The 19,471-nt window shown below is 44.5% G+C and overlaps 2 protein-coding genes across 6 annotated transcripts in view; both read right to left on the reverse strand.

Moving 5' to 3' along the window:
• LOC111951412 (putative adenosylhomocysteinase 3) overlaps positions 1 to 12,655 on the reverse strand; it is a 40,736-nt gene extending 28,081 nt beyond the window's left edge. For both annotated transcript variants that reach the window (XM_023969481.2, XM_023969483.2), the window contains exon 1: positions 12,273 to 12,655. In XM_023969481.2, coding sequence (XP_023825249.1) covers positions 12,273 to 12,593 — 321 coding nt within the window. In that variant the 5' untranslated portion in view covers positions 12,594 to 12,655. The remainder of the gene's footprint in view (positions 1 to 12,272) is intronic.
• A 460-nt stretch (positions 12,656 to 13,115) lies between these two features.
• Positions 13,116 to 19,418, reverse strand: LOC111951468 (transmembrane protein 209). Of its 4 annotated transcripts, XR_002875606.1 has the most exons (16): positions 19,314 to 19,418; positions 18,312 to 18,459; positions 18,142 to 18,200; positions 17,869 to 18,000; positions 17,483 to 17,709; positions 17,056 to 17,248; positions 16,635 to 16,810; positions 16,443 to 16,514; positions 16,241 to 16,337; positions 16,023 to 16,148; positions 15,719 to 15,816; positions 15,513 to 15,627; positions 15,329 to 15,429; positions 15,136 to 15,209; positions 14,629 to 14,767; positions 13,116 to 13,250 (listed from the first exon to the last, which is right to left on the reverse strand). XR_002875606.1 is itself a non-coding variant. In XM_023969579.2 (15 exons), the coding sequence occupies exons 2-15, from the start codon at positions 18,425 to 18,427 to the stop codon at positions 14,713 to 14,715; spliced, it is 1,638 nt and encodes a 545-aa protein (XP_023825347.1). In that variant the 5' UTR covers positions 18,428 to 18,459; positions 19,314 to 19,418; the 3' UTR covers positions 13,691 to 14,712. The 4 variants fall into 4 exon arrangements, 3 of the variants coding, with proteins under 3 accessions (XP_023825347.1, XP_023825344.1, XP_023825345.1); XM_023969579.2 differs by lacking the exon at positions 13,116 to 13,250 and having other exon boundaries at positions 13,691 to 14,767; positions 15,329 to 15,426; XM_023969576.2 differs by lacking the exon at positions 13,116 to 13,250 and having other exon boundaries at positions 13,691 to 14,767.
• Between the last annotated feature and the right edge of the window lie 53 nt (positions 19,419 to 19,471).

Here is a 19,471-nt window from a genome sequence, read left to right on the forward strand (position 1 = left end):
TTCTCAGTACAGTTACCGAGGCTGTGGAAACCAGTTCTGACGACTTCAGAAGCGCCATCGGTTACATTTCTACCTGGGACGCTCTGAACGTTTCACCTGACGGAACACACCCGCTGGGGCTATAGTACAAAGTGACGACAGGAAGGGAGAGGGTCTGAAGGTGGAACCCCAGACGCTGATGGCCACACATGCACCTGACAGCTATGTGAGAACGTGTGCCTGGCTGCAGCACAGAGATATCCCAGGCCCGATCAAGCTGTAATGCGCTCTAAAAATCCTCTGTCCTTTTGTGTGACTGGGACAAATTTGGAGTAGCTAGTCTACATTTTTCACTTCCAAAGCTTATTTGTGTGAGAAAAATGACAAACACGTGAGCCGAGTCCATTCGGGGTCTGGAGTCTAGCAGAGAGATTATTATCTAGCCGTGGTGCGAACAGCCAATTACCCTGGTAATAAATCACAACACCACAGATGAAGGCGACGGAACGTTCAGCAGCACTCCAGTATTGTGCTGTAATTACATTGTAAGGGAGAGTGAATTAACACCTTTCCAGAACACAATGACTATCAACCCACGGGAAGCGCGATAAGTCAGCAGAAACGTCTTTGTTTGGTTCGGTTCACGCTATTGTTTGCCTACAGCAGAACACTGGAGGTAACGAGAGAGTGGGGTGATTTCAGGTGAAAGTAGCGTGAGAGAACGAGTGCGTGAGAGAATTTCCCCCCCAAGGCCATTAACAACCACTGCGATAATCAGTCGGAGACTCGAGTGCACTGATTGGGCACCATGCCAAAAACACACTCACACACCTACTGAGTGTCCAAGGCAGGCTGAGAAACACGAACGCTAGACATTCATATCGTTATGATATCTATTTTGGTAAATATAGCTGCACTGGTGAACAAATTCGAGTTGTCCTACTGCGTGTGGCGGACAAAAGATAATGTGTTTGGTCAGAAACTGGTGCTTGCCAGTTCTTAACACAAAGGGCAGAATAGAAAAGCCCTCGAGTGATGTCTTTCCTAGTGGTTTGACAAATCCAAGGCTTAAAAACAAATAGGTGTCCATGTATGCCAATGACTCAAGTGTTGTATTAAGTCCGCAAGCTAGATCCCTGCAATGTCTCATTGAAGATCAAGCTAACTTTTCTGGACTAAAACCTACTTGTGATAAGTGTACAATATTACGCAGTGGATCTTTAAAAAAAAAAATACAACTTTTACATTACCCTGCGGTTTACCTATAAAATGTGCTGATGGTGAAGTAGACATGCTTGGGATATCATATCACAAAATATATAAAATAAGCTCTCCACAATGAATTTCAATAGAAAACTTGTAAAAATAGACAAGATCCTGCAACCATGGAGAGGTAAATACATGTCTATTTATGGAAAATCGCTTGATTAAATCTTAGTCATTTTGTCAGTTTACATAATTACTTATGGAGCTGCCTACTCCTGATGATTCGTTTTTCAAATCATTGAGCAAAAAATATTTGGCTTTATCTGGATGCTAAACCAGACAACATAAGGAGTGTCTATCTACAGTTGAAGTCGGAAGTTTACATACATTAGGTTGGAGTCATTAGAACTAGTTCTTCAACCACTCCAACAAATTTTGTTAACAAACTATAGTTTTGGCAAGTCGGTTAGGACATCAACTTTGAGCATGACAAGTAATTTCCACATTGTTTACAGACAGATTATTTCACTGTATCACAATTCCAGTGGGTCAGAAGTTTACATACACTAAGTGGATTGTGCCTTTAACAGCTTGGAAAATTCCAGAAATGATGTCTGGCTTTAGAAGCTTCTGATAGGCTAATTGACATAATTTGAGTCAATTGGAGGTTGACTGTGGATGTACAACCTCAAAAATAAAGGGAACACTAAAATAACACATCCTAGATCTGAATGATTGAACTATTCTTATTAAATACTTTTTTCTTTACATAGTTGAATGTGCTGACAACAAAATACAACAAAAAATGTCAATGGAAATCAAATTATAACCCATGGAGGTCTGGTTTGGAGTCACACTCAAAATTAAAGTGGAAAACCACACTACAGGCTGATCCAATTTTGATGTATGTCTTAAAACAAGTCAAATTAGCATCAGTAGTGTGTGTGGCCCACGTGCCTGTATGACCTCCCACAACGCCTGGGATGCTCCTGATGAGGTGGCGGATGGTCTCCTGAGGGATCTCCTCCCAGACCTGGACTAAAGCATCCGCCAATCCTGGACAGTCTGTGGTGGCAACGTGGCGTTGGTGGATGGAGCGAGACATGATGTCCCGAGTGTGCTCAATTGGATTCAGGTCTGGGGAACGGACGGGCAGTCATAGAATCAATGCTTCCTCTTGCAGGAACTGCTGACCACTCCAGCCACATGAGGTCTAGCATTGTCTTGCATTAGGAGGAACCCGGGCCAACAGCACCAGCATATGGTTCACAAGGGGTCTGAGGAGTCATCTCGGTACCTAATGGCAGTCAGGCTACCTCTGGCGAGCCATGGAGGGCTGTGCAGCCCCCAAAGAAATGCCCACACCATGACTGACCACCGCAAACGGTCATGCTGGAGGATGTTGCAGGCAGCAGAACGTTCTCCACGGCGTCTCAGACTGTCACGTCTGTCACATGTGCTCAGTGTGAACCTGCTTTCATCTGTGAAGAGCACAGGGCGCCAGTGGCGAATTTGCCAATCTTGGTGTTCTCTGGAAATGCCAAACGTCCTGCACGGTGTTGGTGTAAGCACAACCCCCACTGTGGACGTCGGGCCTCATACCACCCTCATGGAGTCTGTTTTGACCGTTTGAGAAGACACATTCACATTTGTGGCTGCTGGAGGTCATTTTGCAGGGCTCTGGCAGTGCTCCTCTTTGCCACAAGGTGGAGGTAGCGGTCCTGCTGTGGGTTGTTGCCCTCCTACGGCTCCTCCACGTCTCCTGATGTACTGGCCTGTCTCCTGGTAGCGCCTCCATGCTCTGGACCTACGCTGACAGACACAGCAAACCTTCTTGCCACAGCTCGCATTGATGTGCCATCCTGGATGAGCTGCACTACCTGAGCCTTGTGTGGGTTGTAGACTCCGTGTCATGCTACCTAGAGTGAAGCACCGCCAGCATTCAAAAGTGACCAAACATCAGCCGGAGCATAGGCACTGAGAAGTGGTCTGTGGTACCACCTGCAGAACCACTCCTTTATTGGGGTGTCTTGCTAATTGTCTATAATTTCCCCTGTTGTCTATTCCATTTGCACAACAGCATATGAATGTATTGTCAATCAGTGTTGCTTCCTAAGTGGACAGTTTGATTTCACAGAAGTGTGATTGACTTGGAGTTACATTGTGTTGTTTAAGTGTCCCTTTATTTTTTTGAGCAGTGTATAAATGACACAAGATTCAGCCTTCATGCTTTTCAGCAAAAATGATTATATGCATTCTTGCTACCAAAAATGTTGACCTAGAAGTAGTACTGTTAGGAGATTGAGAGACCAGATCAGTCAATACTATACTCTTAGTAAAAGTATTTATCTGTGGATTCTATTCGATGATTGAAATTGTACGTTAAACATCACAGCATAGTTGAAAGCTGTGCTAACAATTAGCCTTTTAAAATGATCAACCTGGATTAGCTAAACAACCATGCCATTGAACACAGGAGCGTTTTACAGCTAATGCCGGGTTTCGCCTGAGGCTGATGCCGTGCAGGTGTTTGTACACATTCAAATAGACGCATACACACACACGTAAAAGTGCCAGACATGCACTCAAACATATACAGTTGGCATTGCTGTTATGATTTTAGTTGTCCTTGATGTCTTTTGTTTGCTGTTTTCTTCTGTCTTATAATTTTTTCTCTTTGGTTAATTGTCTTGGTTGTTGGTGCATGGGGGTTGGGGAATGGAATTAATTGTATATTTTTATTTTTTATTCTTCGGGGGGGGGCGGGGGGGGGGGGGCCTGTGGGAGGGGTCTCAAATGGTTGAGGGACAGCTATTGGGAACTGGGGGGGGGGGGGGGGGGATCTTGGAGGGTTGGTTATTTGTTGGCCTGGTGGGAGATCTGTCAACGTGCCCTTGAGCAGCGCATTGATGGATGCTGGATGCTTCTGTGTGTCGCTCTGATTGGGAGTCTGTTGTGGTGTAGTTGTTGAGCGGCTTCACTGCAAGTATAATTGTGTGTTTCGGATATTCAATCAATTCAAAAATAACATTAAAAGTTCCAGGAGCTCCTGTAGACCGGCCTGGAGTGAGGCAGTACGGCCCAGGCACAGAGGGATCTTTCCAGCTCAGAGAGCTGACGTGAGCACTACACCAACAGATCTAGTCCCCATCCCCCACCAGTCAGCTTCCTCCAACCATCCTCCGTGTTAATGAACACCGCATCACATGCACGGCTCTCCTTGAAGCCCCACTGGTGCGTGTCTTTCTCAACTGGGCCCTCTCTTGTTGACACAGGCCTCGATCTCTGGTTTCTGGGGGTGGCCCTGGCCAAAGACCTTTGCTGGATGTTCAAACTTATTCACAATCTTTAGCCAACAGTTAATGGCTAATGTGGTACCAAGCACAAGTGATTTTTCTATAACCACTTTTCCACTAGAATGGCCAGGACAAGGGCTGATTTAGTGTGCAAGACAAAGAGATAGACTTACTTATGCCTTCAATCCAGCCTAGTTTATGACTTTACTGTCAAATGGACACCCCTGAGTAGGAGAGGCCCCTCAGTAGGAGGCCCCTTCGTTGCGAAGTAACATCTTAACAGAAAGGTGAAAAAAGACAGAAGCAGTCTCTCATGAGGCATGCCATGCGAGTCAGCTTCAAACTATCGTGCTACCAAAGACAGTCCAGTATGACGGGCAGAAACAGCTTCTCCAATAGAAATCCCCAATCACGCTTGCAGGCGTTGTCATGGCAATGTTGGCTAGCTAAGGTAATGCACAGAAATCTAACAGTAGTCTTGCGACGAACTGCGCATGAGCAGGCCCTCAAATCAAAAGGCACTCCGGAAAAAACAGCCTCTCCCTCAACAAGACAGAGGAGCTGATCGTGGACTACAGGAAACGGAGGGCCGAGCACGCCCCCATCCACATTGACGGGGCTGTAGTGGAGCAGGTCGAAAGCGTCCAAGTTTCTCAGTGTCTACATCACTAAGGAATTATCATGGTCCACACACACCAAAACAGTCGTGGAGAGGCCATGACAACGCCTCTTCCCCCTCGGAAGGCTGAAAAGATTTGGCAGGAGCCCTCAGATACCGCTGCACCACTGAGAGCATCTTGACTGGCTGCATCACCGCTTGGTACGGCAACTGCTTGGCATCCGACTGCAAGGCACTAAAGAAGGTAGCGCGTAAGGCCCAGTACATCACTTGGGCCGAGCGTCCTGCCATCCAAGACCTCTTTTCTAGGCGGTGTCAGAGGAAGGACCCAAACAACTGTAAAATGCTCCAGCCAACCAAGTCATAGACTGTTCCCTCTGCTACCGCACGGCGAGTGGTACCGAAGTCTGGAACCAACAGGACCATGAACAGCTTCTATACCAAAGCCAGAAGAATGATAAATAGTTTGTTAAACAATTAACCAATAGCTACTGAGACCCTTACTGCACTAAATCTTGAATCAAAAAAAATGTTATTGGTCACATACTCTCACGTTAACATCTGCTAATTATGTGTATCGAAATGCTTGTGCTTCTATTTCCGACCGTGCAGTAATATCTAACAAGTAATCTAAAAAGATTTCACAACAACTACCTTATACACACACAAGTGTAAATGAATGAATACGAATATGTATATATAAATATATGGATGAGCGATGGCCGTGCGGCATAGGCAAGACGCAGTAGATGGTATAGAGTACACACTATGGTGATCCTAACTGACCAATGACAGGGTCAGTTAGGATCACCATAATCCTAACATATGCTGCTGTTACTGTTTATCTATCCTGTCACCTAGTCACTTTATCACTACCTAAATGTACAGCTGAAGTCGGAAGTTTACATACACCTTAGGCAAGTACATTTAAACTCATTTCACAATTCCTGACATTTAATCCCAGTAAAAATTCCCTGTCATAGGTCAGTTAGATCACCACTTTATTTTAAGAATGTGAAATGTCAGAATAAGAAGTAGAGAGAATGATTTATTTCAGCTTTTATTTCTTTCATCACATTCCCAGTGGGTCAGACGTTTACATACACTCAATTAGTATTTGGTAGCATTGCCTTAATTTTTTTTTTTTGGGGTCAAACGTTTCAGGTAGCCTTCCACAAGCTTCCCACAATAAATTGGATGAATTTTGGCCCATTCCTCCTGACAGAGCTGGTGTAACTAAGTCAGGTTTGCAGGCCTCCTTGCTCGCACACGCTTTTCAGTTCTTCCTGCAAATTTTCTAAGGGATTGAGGTCAGGGCGTAGTGATAGCCACTCCAATAACTTGACGTTGATGTCCTTAAGCCATTTTGCCACAACTTTGCTTGGAGTCATTGTCCATTTGAAAGACCCATTTGCAACCAAGCTTTAACTTCCTGACTGATGTCTTAAGATGTTGCTTCAATATATCCACATAATTTCCCTTCTCACGATGCCATCTATTTTGTGTAGTGCACCAGTCTCTCCTGCAGCAAAGCAACCCCACAACATGATGCTGCCACCCCCCTGCTTCACGGTTGGGATGGTGTTCTTCGGCTTGCAAGCCTGCCCCTTTTTTCCTCCAACATAACGATGGCCATTATGGCCAAACAGTTCTATTTTTGTTTCATCAGACCAGAGAACATTTCTACAAAAAGTACGATCTTTGTCCCCATGTGCAGCTATAAACCGTAGTCTGGCTTTTTATGGCGGTTTTGGAGCAGTGGCTTCTTTCTTGCTGGGCGGCCTTTCAGGGTAATGTCGATATAGGACTTGTTCACTGTGGATATAGATACTTTTTTACATGTTTCCTCCAGCATCTTCACAAAGGTCCTTTGCTGTTGTTCTGAGATTGATTTGCACTTTTTGCACCAAAGTACGTTCATCTCTAGGAGACAGAACGCGTCTCCTTCCTGAGCGGTATGACAGCTGCGTGGTCCCATGGTGTTTATACTTGCGTACTATTGTTTGTACAGATGAACGTGGTACCTTCAGGCTTTTGGAAATTGCTCCCAAGGATGAACCAGACAAGTGGAGGTCTAAAATTTATTTTCTGAGGTCTTGGCTGATTTCTTTTGATTTTCCCATGATGTCAAGCCAAAGAGACTGAGTTGAAGTTAGGCTGAAATACATCCCAGGTACACAATTGGATGTAGTAAATGATGCCTAGATTAGCCTATCAGAAGCTTCTAAGCAGACATCTTATTTCTGGAATTTTCTCAAGCCTGGTTTAAAGGCACAGTCAACAAGTGTATGTCAACTTCTGACCACTGGATCTGTGATACAGTGAATTATCAGTGAAATAATCTGTCTGTAAAAATTGTTGAATAATGATTGTGTCATGCACAAATGTAGGAGCCTTGAACGATTGCCAAAACATTATTTGTTAACAAGATGTGTGGAGTGGTTGAAACACTGCTTTAATGATTTCAAACCTGAAGAGTATGTAAACTTCCGACTTCAACTTGTAATGTTACTCAAAACTTGTACTCCTGCACAGGGACTCATACTGGTACACCGTGTATACAAGGCCAATTTCCTATTTTGGTATCTATTATTTTTTTTTTCGTTTCTGCATTTTGGGAAGAGCTGTAAGTAAAGCATTTCATGTTATTCTAAACCGTGTTTTCAACGTGAACAAATCAAAAAAACATTTTTGAAGTTGTTTTTAGACGAAAATGTAAATGGTCAGTGTCACTTAACGAGTTGGAGGTAATTACATGCTCAACTCCTTGGTTGAGTCAGGTCGTGCTTTAGATTGAGAAATAACTACTAAAGGAAGAATTTTACACTTCGTCTACATTGACATTCTTGCTCGCGAGCGTTCAGAAAGTCTCGCGAAGTTGCGCTCTGGGTTTAGAAACGGCCGTGGTGCTACATTCGTCCCATCACAGCGCCCAGCTCTCAGGTGTTAGATTCAGTAGCGTCAGCTTAGGAATGAAGTCTTCATGGACCAGAGTAGAACACAGTGCTGATTGAACACGGACATCAATGGATACGCAGGAAGCGGGCAGGTCTACCAGGCATTGTCACTCTCCGTCTGGATTATGCCAACTCGCTGGTTGGCTGGGCTCTGCTGTGCCATTAAACCTACAACTCAGTCAGAACGGCCGCAGCCCGTTGGTGTCACTTCCCAAGTTCTTCACGTCACCCGCTCCTCGCGTCTCTCCACTGGCTTTCCAGTTGAAGCTCGATCCGCGCAAGACATGGTGCTTGCCTACGGAGCTGTTGAGGGAACGGCAACCTCCGTACCTTCAGGCTCTGATCAGGCCTACACCCAAACAAGGGCACTGCGTTTATCCACCTCTGGCCTGCTCGCCTCCCTACCTCTGAGGAAGTACAGTTCCGCTCAGTCCAGTCAAAACTGTTTCGCTGCTCTGGCACCCCAATGGTGGAACAAACTCCTCACGACGCCAGGTCAGCGGAGTCAATCACCACCTTCCGGAGACACCTGAAACCCCACCTCTTTAAGGAATACCTAGGATAGGATAAAGTAATCCTTCAACCCCCCCCCCTTAAAAGAGTTAGATGCACTATTGTAAAGTGGTTGTTCCACTGGATATCATAAGGTGAATGCACCAATTTGTAAGTCGCTCTGGATAAGAGCGTCTGCTAAATGACTTAAATGTAAATGTAATGGATCTCCTAGTCCTTGAGCAAGGAGAAAAACAAGAGCCAGGCCTTCCCATATTACAGCTAAAGTAGGCTACAGTGCAAATGGTATATAGACCCAGAGTCCTGCTTATTGTAGGCTACATTTGGGAATAGTGGTCAAATAACTGGGCAAAGTCAAAAAAGTAATTGAAGTACTGGAGCCTGCTAGCCTTTTATGTAAGCATAATAAAGCATCTGCCAAGATATCTGCATTTTTATGACACAGGAGTGTTTACCCTGTCGGTTGCTGCCCTTTCAAGGGCATTGTGATAATCCTCATTCTGGTTGTTCCTCCTGAATCACTAGCTACATCATTGGAGCAGGTTGGGCTCTTCTCGTAGGGACCAGGCACTCAGGCTGTTAATCTGATGGAAGCGACGCTGGTGTCATAGAGCCTGTCTCAGATGAGGAAGGATCCCCGGGGCGGCTGCCAATGACCAGCACTGTCGGGGCCATGTCACAGCAGCCATGCCCAAAACTTCCTGACAGCAGAGGATAGACGAGCAAGAGCAGGGAAAACGCACTTCCCCGGTTATTTATTTGAATAGCCAGGTAGAGACAGTATTATTTTTCCTTCTCCTACACTTTGGAACAGCAAGATGTAGTAGGCTACAGGTCGTAATCCACAGGGCTAGAAAGAATCCTCTCCACCTCTCCCGGAGTAAGGGTCATGCCCCTTTGGATGTTCCAGCTTCAAAGGGTCAAAGGGCTTGACCTAGATCAATACCGAACCTCAGGTAATCAGGTTCCTCAGCCCCCAAAAATATCAGAACATGTCTCCAAGACATTAGACTTTCCTTGTTACCGGTGTTCCAACACAATTCAAGGCACCAACTGCCCATAAACGAGGACGCTTTGCAATGAGTTTTCTTTAGGAACTAGAACAGAACCATTTTCTATACAGATCTGGCTGCAAGCCATTTAACCTACAGGTCTTGCCCAGCCCACAAGTAAGCTAGTGACTCCTGCTAGGACCTCCATTTTAACGAAACCATCTTATTATGCTGGGGGACCTTTTCCTTGGGTCAGAGTAGGGCAGCGGATGACCAGGGAGATTGTCCTTGTAACCTTGGCAGTCGTCAGCACCCACCCGTGGCAGTCATCAGCATCTGTAACTGGGTAGTGCTTATGTGTGTGTGGCGACGAGGATGGGTACATTCATTAGCAGCAGTCTTAGCCACACCGAAACCTGAAACCTACCGCTGCTAATCCGTTCTTCCTGGCAGGGGCAGCATATATTTCCCCGCTCCTTCCAGAAACATCATGATAGGATGGCAGAGTCCGTCGGGAAGGAAAGGCTAACATCTGCCCACCTAGATTGGGAGGCAAGCCGCTTAATCCCCCATGTGGTGACATGGTAAGGCATGGATTACAACCAGCCGTCCATGCCACATACCATCAGCTCTACTGCTGCTCTCCATCTCACTGCCCTTTCTGCACTGAGGGATTCAACCGACGCAGCCTATATACACAATGCACAGCACACACATGCATTCAGCCTATAAATAGGCCTAAAACTTTGCATGCACGTTCCTGTTCCAATGCATGGCGACTTAGATGATTGTGACGCTAGAGGACACAAAACAAGTTTATTGGCCGGTATAAATATGTTTTCCCCTTCAGAAAATGATTGTGATGTTCAAAATGCAGTCTAAGTAGCTCACTTCATGTATAAAACAGAATACGGAATCTGTGCCATGGCGGATAGCACTAAATCTTCACATAAAAGGTATTGCAGGTGGTCCCTTTAAGGACAAGTCACCACAACGAACCAGATGCCATGTAGCAGCAGCCTCCTCTCCCTGCTGCTCATAGGGTTCCTGGTCCTGCTGCTCTTATCGGACACAGAGAGCTGATGGACCATCTGTCATAAGCCAGTCCACTTTCACGCCCTCTCTCGCTCGCTGTGTGACCGCTATTTTCCAGTCCTGTGTTCATAGTCACTGGCAGAATAGTGGGAGGGTGTTTTGTCAGATCTGTTGCCTATTTGGGGACAAGGAATTACATCATTGCTAGAAACCAATCTATGTTTTAGGGAGAAACTTGCATGCACAAACTTGGACACAAAAAAAGTATGCATATGCTGTAATGTTGTATACCCAGGTATGACCCTACTTTTTATCCTGAAGAGAGCACATCCTTTAATTGCCGCCGGCAAATGAACTACCTTACACAACATTGATTTGAACACCTTTGATTAATAGCTTTATGACAGTGAGCACGGGCCATAAATCCTAAACAACCATTTATCATCAGACTTCTTAGGCCTAGTCGACACCAGTCTTTTCAAGGAACTACTTATCAGAGAAGTTTCACTTTTCCTTGAACCTTGATCCCATTATTCTCTTCAGATCAGAACTTTCCATGACGCTGACGAGATAAGATTAATTGACTAGTGAGCTGAGAGCTTTTCCAACCCAGTCCTGAGGAAGAGGTGTTGAGACAGGGAACACACACAGGCCTAAATCTTCTGGTGAGGTATAGCCACATGAGAGCCTAGCAGAGTAAGCCTGAATGATGGAAACTCCCTTAGGTAGTCTATGTGATCTATTGCCAGGCTGAACAAGACAAGAAATGGGTGACAAAGGTGTGACAGACCAGTCAGGAGTCTGCTACTGTTGTGGTGAGGTTAAACTGGAGCAGTGGCAAAAATAGTCATTGATAAAGTGATGTAGCCTAGCTACCCTTCAAAGCTGCTTCTTTCCTGATCAGACACACCACTGCTGTGCTCTACAGCTGAACCCCATGCAAATTCAGATCTCACAACAGCATTTAAATCACTTCTTACAACAGTCTTGGTTGAATGTATTTGACTACCATGACCACGATTTGACTAATGCTATTTTAGTTGTATTGTCATGGTCGTAAATGTGTGCCAAATGTCCATTAGCTACAATACGGTTACAAAACCAACATTTTGATGAACATGTGTGGACATCACATTATTACGTTGTCAGGACAAAATTGTGATATCGGCGCGAGTCTTGAAACGCTTTAACAAAACCTTCATTTAACGTTAGAATGCAGATGCCATTAAACTTCAATCAGGACCAGCTATTTTGTTCACAGCTTCATTGCTAGTTTAGCTACACGTAGTTGTCCCAACATTGGCATCTCACAGCGCCACGACAGCGCATCGTTAACGTTAAATGATAGCTGACGTTAGTGGGTAAGTTTAGACAGCAATATGCTAGTGTCTGCGCCCATAAACACAATATCCTTAAAAATATGATATAACTAACGTTGCCGTTACTTGCTGATAAGATTTTATAAAAACGACTTGTCTGACTAGCGACCAAGACTGCTCAGGTAACAGCAAAAGTGATTTTTATTGCTAGCTTAAGCTACAGCCATCGTCACACAATGCCATATTTCTAGTTTGCTGGCTAGCTAGTTAGCATTGCAAACAAAACAAAAACCTTGCATCTGCCTGGAGCAGAATACCATAATAAATGCCAACATCCCATTTACGTTCGCCCTCACCTTTTTCAATCTTGGGGCCTCTGCCACCGTACCGTCGCGATTTACGAAAGCTTCTCCACCGTTTTGTTGGGGATCTGTCCGTTTCATCGCGGACGCCTGCGGCATCTTAGTGTTCGGGGTGAGAAAACCAGGGCTCGTGTCCCCGGTTTTTACGATAGGCTCCATCGTTGGGGTAGTAGCCGAAGTAGCTTTTGGTTCGTTTTCAACCACCCCTTTGTCACCTGCCTTTGGTGTCAGAGGCGATTCGGGTGTTAATTCTTTGCCGGGGACGTCTTTTAATTCGACCTCGGCCATTTTCGCTGCCAAAACCTGGACTGACATCGCTGCTATTTCGCGAAGTCCTTTTCCCAACACATAACAAGGCGACGGATTGTGAGCGGCGGAGTACTGATTAAAAGCAAAGCATTGTGGTCTTCGTCGTTTTCAAGAGTCTCAATAAACATTTAGTGGAAATATTAAAATGATCAATGCCAGACAAGCACTATTAATGATACTATCAAAATAAAAAAACGAAATAGACTAGCTACATAAAATGACTTTAACCCCGAGCCTTACCAAATAATTTGACAGAAAACACTACAGAACTACATCTCCCAGTAAGTATTACATTTTCAAATGCATTATGGTAGATTAAGTTTGTATTTAACGAGGACGATACAGTGCAGTACTACAAAACAGTTACTCGTGTGAGGGATGACATTTCATATTTGATTCAAGTCTTGTATCCAAACCACATTGACTATATCTGAAAAAAACAGTATGATCATTCATAAAGAAATGTGAAATTGTCTCACATGTAGTCCTCTAAGCAAGAATACAAAGCAAACGCACCAGTGACAAAAATCCTGATTTATATTATTTTAATGTATTTAACCTTTATTTTAACTATTTACAATGATGCTGTATTCTGATATGAACGAAATGCAAATGTGTGTAAATTGAAGCCTTTCAGTTCTGCATCGCATGGCACAATGCCATCTGAAAAACATTAATATTTCATTAGTGGAAAACTTGGAAATGGTTGCTTACATCCTTTCATTTGACAACCCCCTCTGCACATCTGTATATAGCCATATTGCTAATTTGTGTGACTTATTCTTTTAGTTTATTTCGTGAATATTTTCTTAACTGCATTGTTGGTTAAGGGCTTGTAAGTAAGCGTTTCACGGTAAGGTCTACACCTGTTTTATTCGGCGCATGAGACAAATAGAATTTGATTTGACACTTCATTAGGTCAATCAAGAGAAAATGGGTTCTGGGAGCAAAGAAATACTGCCACCATGGGGTGGGTTCTGGTAATGTAATTTAGAGCTCTTGCACCTAAATCTATTCGCATTAATAACAGAGTACGGACTAAAGAGTAACTCTAATAAAAATATATGGAAACATAAATATGTTTTCAACCATAGACAGATGAATTCAATCAATGATGTTTATTTCCATGTCTCAATTGAAAACCACATCACTACAAACAATTCAAATTTGATTGAATGAGGGGGGTTGGAGTGCATTGGAGTTGCCCCATGAAGTCCATGAAGCCCGTTACCATCAAAAAAAGTAAAATCAAAACGAATGACATTCACACAACCTACCATAAAAGACACCTCTTTGACCAGTATACATCATAATTCTCCAAGTAAAGACTGGTAATAAAAATAACAGCAATTTACTTGGAACCTTCCATAATATAGAAATTCTAAAAGGCATACCATATGCATGGCTTTGTATCTATCAAGCATTTGAACCGTGGAACAAACGTCTTGTTAGAATAGATACAATATGCATGCCAATGCAAGTAACTGCAGCCCTAGTAAACAAAGCCATGCATTCGTATGCAGGTAACTTTCTGCCACTCCAAACCCTGTCATTCAACAAAAAGGAAGAACTCAAGCACCCGAGCTGCAATATTCAAGCTCTCTCAAACAATTCATACAAAAAGAAAAACTCACTGACATACATTCAAGCCAGGAGGGTTCAACCCAATGGTATACTATTTACAAGGACACTATCCTGATACATTCACAGAATATTTCAAATAAATCAAGTAAATTGTGGATGTCTCGGGTTAAAATACGGTACTGTTGTTTTTGATGCAACATAATATCAAACTAAATGTCATGGTCTTTGTAATAATTTGATTTAAAAATGTCACAAATGACAATAGCTACTTTCAAATGAAATAAAACAGAGAAAATGTGGTCTGCCGTTTCTAAGAAAAATGACTCAACAAATGTACAACAAAATGTTACTCATAAGTGCTTCCTTATGAACCTGGATCTAAGGACAGTTATGGTAACTAACATCTACAGAATATTTGTGTTATCAGAAGCTATGATGTATTGTCTCACAAACAAACCTTGAGGTGACAAAATATTTGAGGAAGTATCTGCCCTCTAACCTCCTCTGATACTGCTGTGAAATGCTCAAGAGAGAGATTGCATCAGTCCCCAAATATCCACAGGATGTTCACGCCTGAAAGGCCCAGATTTACTCTCCTGTAAAAAGACAGACGGGTACAACTTATGTGCAATTACATAGAGATTGATTGCCAATGTGGTCTTGACAAGTTTACTTTACTAAAGTGGCATAGCAGCACATTTTTATCACAGTGCCCATCTGGAGTCAGTGATGGCACCCTGGACTGGGAAGTTTAAATACAGATTTTTATTTAACTAGGCAAGTCAGTTAAGAACAAATTCTTATTTACAATGACTGCCTTGTTCAGGGGCAGAACGACAGATTCTTACCTTGTCAGCTCGGGGATTCGATCTAGCAACCTTTCGGTCACTGGCCCAACGCTCTAACCACGAGGCTACCTGCCGCCCCATGTTAGTTATACAGTGGAATAGTTGGGAGTACTCACCCCAGCATCCCAGACTCCTTGGTTTTGATGACGAAGAGGAACATGAGAACAGTGTGGAACAAGTTGTTCCTTCCCTGGGAGCACAATCAGAGGGGACTCAAATGAATGGAGCACATGTGGTTTTTGACATCTCACTCACTAAGGCATGTCCAAAAAGGCCATAGGGACAAAAGAGGCAGATATTGGTTATTACCTTGGGCAGGCTGTAGACATGGCCCTGGTAGATAAGTTGGTAGTGCGGGGGATTTGTGCTACTTTGGTGAACGCAGAAGAGGTTTTCATTCGTCACGTCTACTTAAGAAACAAGAACAGGGTGTCAGTAAAGAATAGGAGAAGAACGATGTCCATTCTGTGTGTGTCGTGCTGCTCGGCCTTACCAGGTTTGCCTGGCGTCTGGGTGAAGTGCTGCGAGGTGAAGGTCTTTCCGTCGGGGTACTTGGGGTGAGGCGGGAGTCGGGAGTCCAGGTATGTGCACAGCACATGTATGAGGATCTAATAGACAGAAAACACGTATTTGAAATTCAATCATGTAGTAGATGACTACTTTTTGTGGTCTAGACTAGGGGTGATGGATGAGACTCACAGCGCAGTCTGAAGGGAGGTCTGTGTCCCACTTCCTGGCTTTGAGATCCCCGCCCCTGTTCCAGCGGAAAGAACTCATGCAGCCACTATGGGCCAGCTCTGACGAGGGGAAACAAACACATTGTCAATAATGGTATGTCAATCTCTGCTTTCATCAAGTCTTACGACCTTTGACTCAAATCTCTCTAGAATCTTAGCTGCTTTGGCTCTAATTGGACCCTCAGTTGTGGACACGTATAGTATATGACAGGAATATAGCACAGTCAATAAGCAAGGAGTCAAAACGTAACCTCTCATAGGCCTACCTTTGATCCTCTCCACTAGATACTCTTGGTTAGGGGTGATGTCCAGGTACTGCACAATAGCAGGCATGGTGGGGATAACTGAGGCCTTCAAAACAGCAGCCTGTTTTAGACTGGCTATACTGGCTTCTGTTGAACAGGACGACAGACTGGGTAAGTATAATTGGGTCGGCGTAAACTACATTTCCCATTTTGCCCCATTGCATATGGACAGTAAATACCTCCAATCTGGAGCTCAGAGCAGCCCATTCTCCTAAGCTGGCCATTTACTGAGTCCATCTCCTTCACAAGTGGCACTAGAATGGTGTCATTTATCCACTGAAAGAAAGAGAAACTACACGCGTATCAACCACTTTTTCCAACTACATTTCAGATTTCTACCAGAGCTTCAATGTTACTTCTAAGCTTGTTATATCGTCTTACATTTCTGAGCTTGGCCGTCCAGCTGTCTATGCTGTCCACCACGAGACGACTGGTTGTGATTCTGGCCCAAACCTGCAGATCAAAAAGAACAGCTACAGGAGAATGTGTATTCATGCTTGGAAAACCAATTCCCCTCTGGTATAATAAAGAATAGTTATTTTATTGATGAATCGATTGATTGATCCACCGAACCTCCTCTGCAGCCTGTTTGGAGCCCAGGTCCGTCTCGTCCTTGCTGGCTGAGGGGGCCTGGGAGCGGCAGGCCGGCTGGTACTGGAACTTCCTCAGGCTCTGGGCGTAATCCCCCACCGAGCGGCTATAGTTCCAGAACGTCGGGCTGTGGGAGGGCGACACCGACTCTGGGCTCCCTGTGAAACAGTCATTGTAATACAGGATATTACCATAATGCTCTTCACAGTTGAGTCAAAAGCTCAGTTGGAGTTCGTTATTATTTGTTATCCTTTATTTAACCAAGAAAGTCACATTGGGATTGACAGCTCTTCAAGCGAGCCATGGTCAGTTTTTTTTATTTATCCAGAAGAGTTTCACTAGTAGTAATGCATAGTGAAAATAGTAATAAGACCAGGCCTAAGCTACATTGTCACACTCATACCTAACTGACTGCGGTGGCTCTTCTCCTCCTCGGTGCGGAGGAACCTGTCCAGGGTCTTCAGGGACTCCATGTAGTCTTCCTTGCCCCCGGGGGAGTTGAACACAGAGGGAGAGGTGCGGTAGCGTGCCCTCAGGCTGGTGCCATCCACTGGGCCAATGCTGCTGGGGTAGGATGGGGGGGGGCTGAAGTTCAACTGAAATCAACAGCAAGCTGTTACAAATGGGAAAGCATGATCTCCCTGGCTTCATGCCAGTAGATTTCAGACACGACAAGGAAAACCATAAAGTGATTGCCACAACACAGGAAACTTGAAAGGATAATGGTAGCTAGATACTGCCTTGGTTACAGTAGATCAATTGACAGACACCCAACACAAATGCATCAGATTGATAGCTAGATAATAGAGAGCATTTTGAGTCTGACAGACCTTTCCAAAGGCCAGGGAGGGGGAGAAGTGTCCCCCGCTGCCCGGGGTGGACGGACTGCTCAAAAGGGGGCTGTATCCGGGAACACAGCTGGGGGAGAACTTGGGGCTGGTGCTGGCCGGCCTGGAGGGACTGAAGCTGAGCACACTCTGACCCTGGAGGGGTGACGACTGAGCCGGGGCTTGAGCCTCCTGCTTTTCTTGCTTCAGCGGGGGTGATGCCTGGATACCTGAGTAGAGATGAAGACCAACATAGTATTAATTGATTTGGGCAGTTTAAAAAGACAAAACGTACAATAGGGATAGACTCCATTTGGGGTTCATAGATAATACATCAAAACATGTACAACACCATCACCTTAATAACCACTTTGCAGCCAATGACTCACCTGAGTTTCTGAGGCCAAGAAGACGGTGCTGTTCAGGGGTAACAGCGATGGTAGAGGGGGCCATGGTGTACTTGAAGTACTTCCAGAAGTCAAACAGGGCGTTGAGGCTGAAGACTGAGGCGAAGGCCAGCTCTGTGGGAAAGGAAAAGAAAGGAGATAATATGAATTTGACAGGTTATGGCTCATCTGTAACCAGTGTGCATCAGTGCCACACCTGGGCATTCCCTCCCAAAACAATGTTTAACTTCTCTCCACAGCAACCAGAGCACTCACCTATGTACCAGATAGGCCAGTAAGAGATGTTGAAGTACAGACTCAGCAGTTTCCCTGACCTGAGAGGACAATGTACATATTACTGAGAAAGGCATTAGCACCACTTGCTTCTAGTTAGCAACAGACTACTAATCATGCGAGTCAGTCGTTGACAAGGAAACACAACCTACATCTCTGTGTAGATCATGCCAGCTAGCGACACATTGAGGACTGCCCAGGCGAGGACCACCTGGCGCGCCTGCTCCTCCCTCCTCATCCTCATCGTCCTGTCGATGAGAGTAGACATGCCCTCCTGTTTCGTCGGAGTCACGTAGGCTGCTAAATTCAGACAGAATGGTTAACAGTGTCTGACACTCAGAAGATTCCGACCCTGCCTTTAAACTTTCTTACACTGAGCGGCACTGTGGTCGGAACGCAATAATGGTTAGTTTCATTAACACACCATGGCGCCGGTGCAAGATATGAGTCTGAAAATGTACCTCGATGCAGGAATGGGATATGCCACAGTACACCAAATTTTACCTTCGTCCACACTGCTCCATCGAGAAGATTGAAATACTGCTTGCTTTCCCAGAAAACTGCCATTTTCATCCTCATGCTAGCAAGCAGTAGCCACTGCAGCCATTATGGAAAGGCACATCATGTTGAACAACAAAAAGAGCTGATTGCCTGACACTACAACTCCAAAATGGCTGCAATCGATCGCTACCGCTAGCTGGCATGAGGCCGAAAAAGGCAGTTTTCCAGGAAAACTATCAGTGTTTCAATCTTCACAATGTATCAYTGTAATAATAATAATAATGTAATAATGGTCAAATTTAGAGTACAGGGTCACTGGCATATCCCATCCCTGCATCGAGGTACGTTATCCGACCCATATCCTACGCAGCTTCACTGTGTCTTAATGTAACCATGATTGCTGTCCGACCCCAGTGCAGCTCAGTGTAAACAAGCGTAATAATAGGGTCAGTATGTTCTGGCAATCAGTTGGCTGGCTAGCATAGTATGCTAACGTCAACAGTTAGTTAGCTAATATAAACACTAAATCGCTGGCAAAGTATGATTTTTTTTTGCCAACTCGTTTAACTTGTTTTTACTTAGTTAGTCATACCACCAATACGTGTAATGTAATATAGTAAATACAGCTAAATGTAAGTATATTTCATACATACCCCGTTAGTTCCAACGGCGCTGCAAACTTTGTATTTCAACCGGAAATGTAATGTCCAAGAGCAGTCTAACTACTTCCGTTTCGTACACCCGCCCCTTTTTCAAAACGTGCTGCTGTGTTGTGAATTGGGTAATACCTTATCGCAGATGAGATATGGAA

The sequence above is a fragment of the Salvelinus sp. IW2-2015 genome, linkage group LG24, assembly GCF_002910315.2.
Source record: "Salvelinus sp. IW2-2015 linkage group LG24, ASM291031v2, whole genome shotgun sequence".
Taxonomy (NCBI): domain Eukaryota; kingdom Metazoa; phylum Chordata; class Actinopteri; order Salmoniformes; family Salmonidae; genus Salvelinus; species Salvelinus sp. IW2-2015.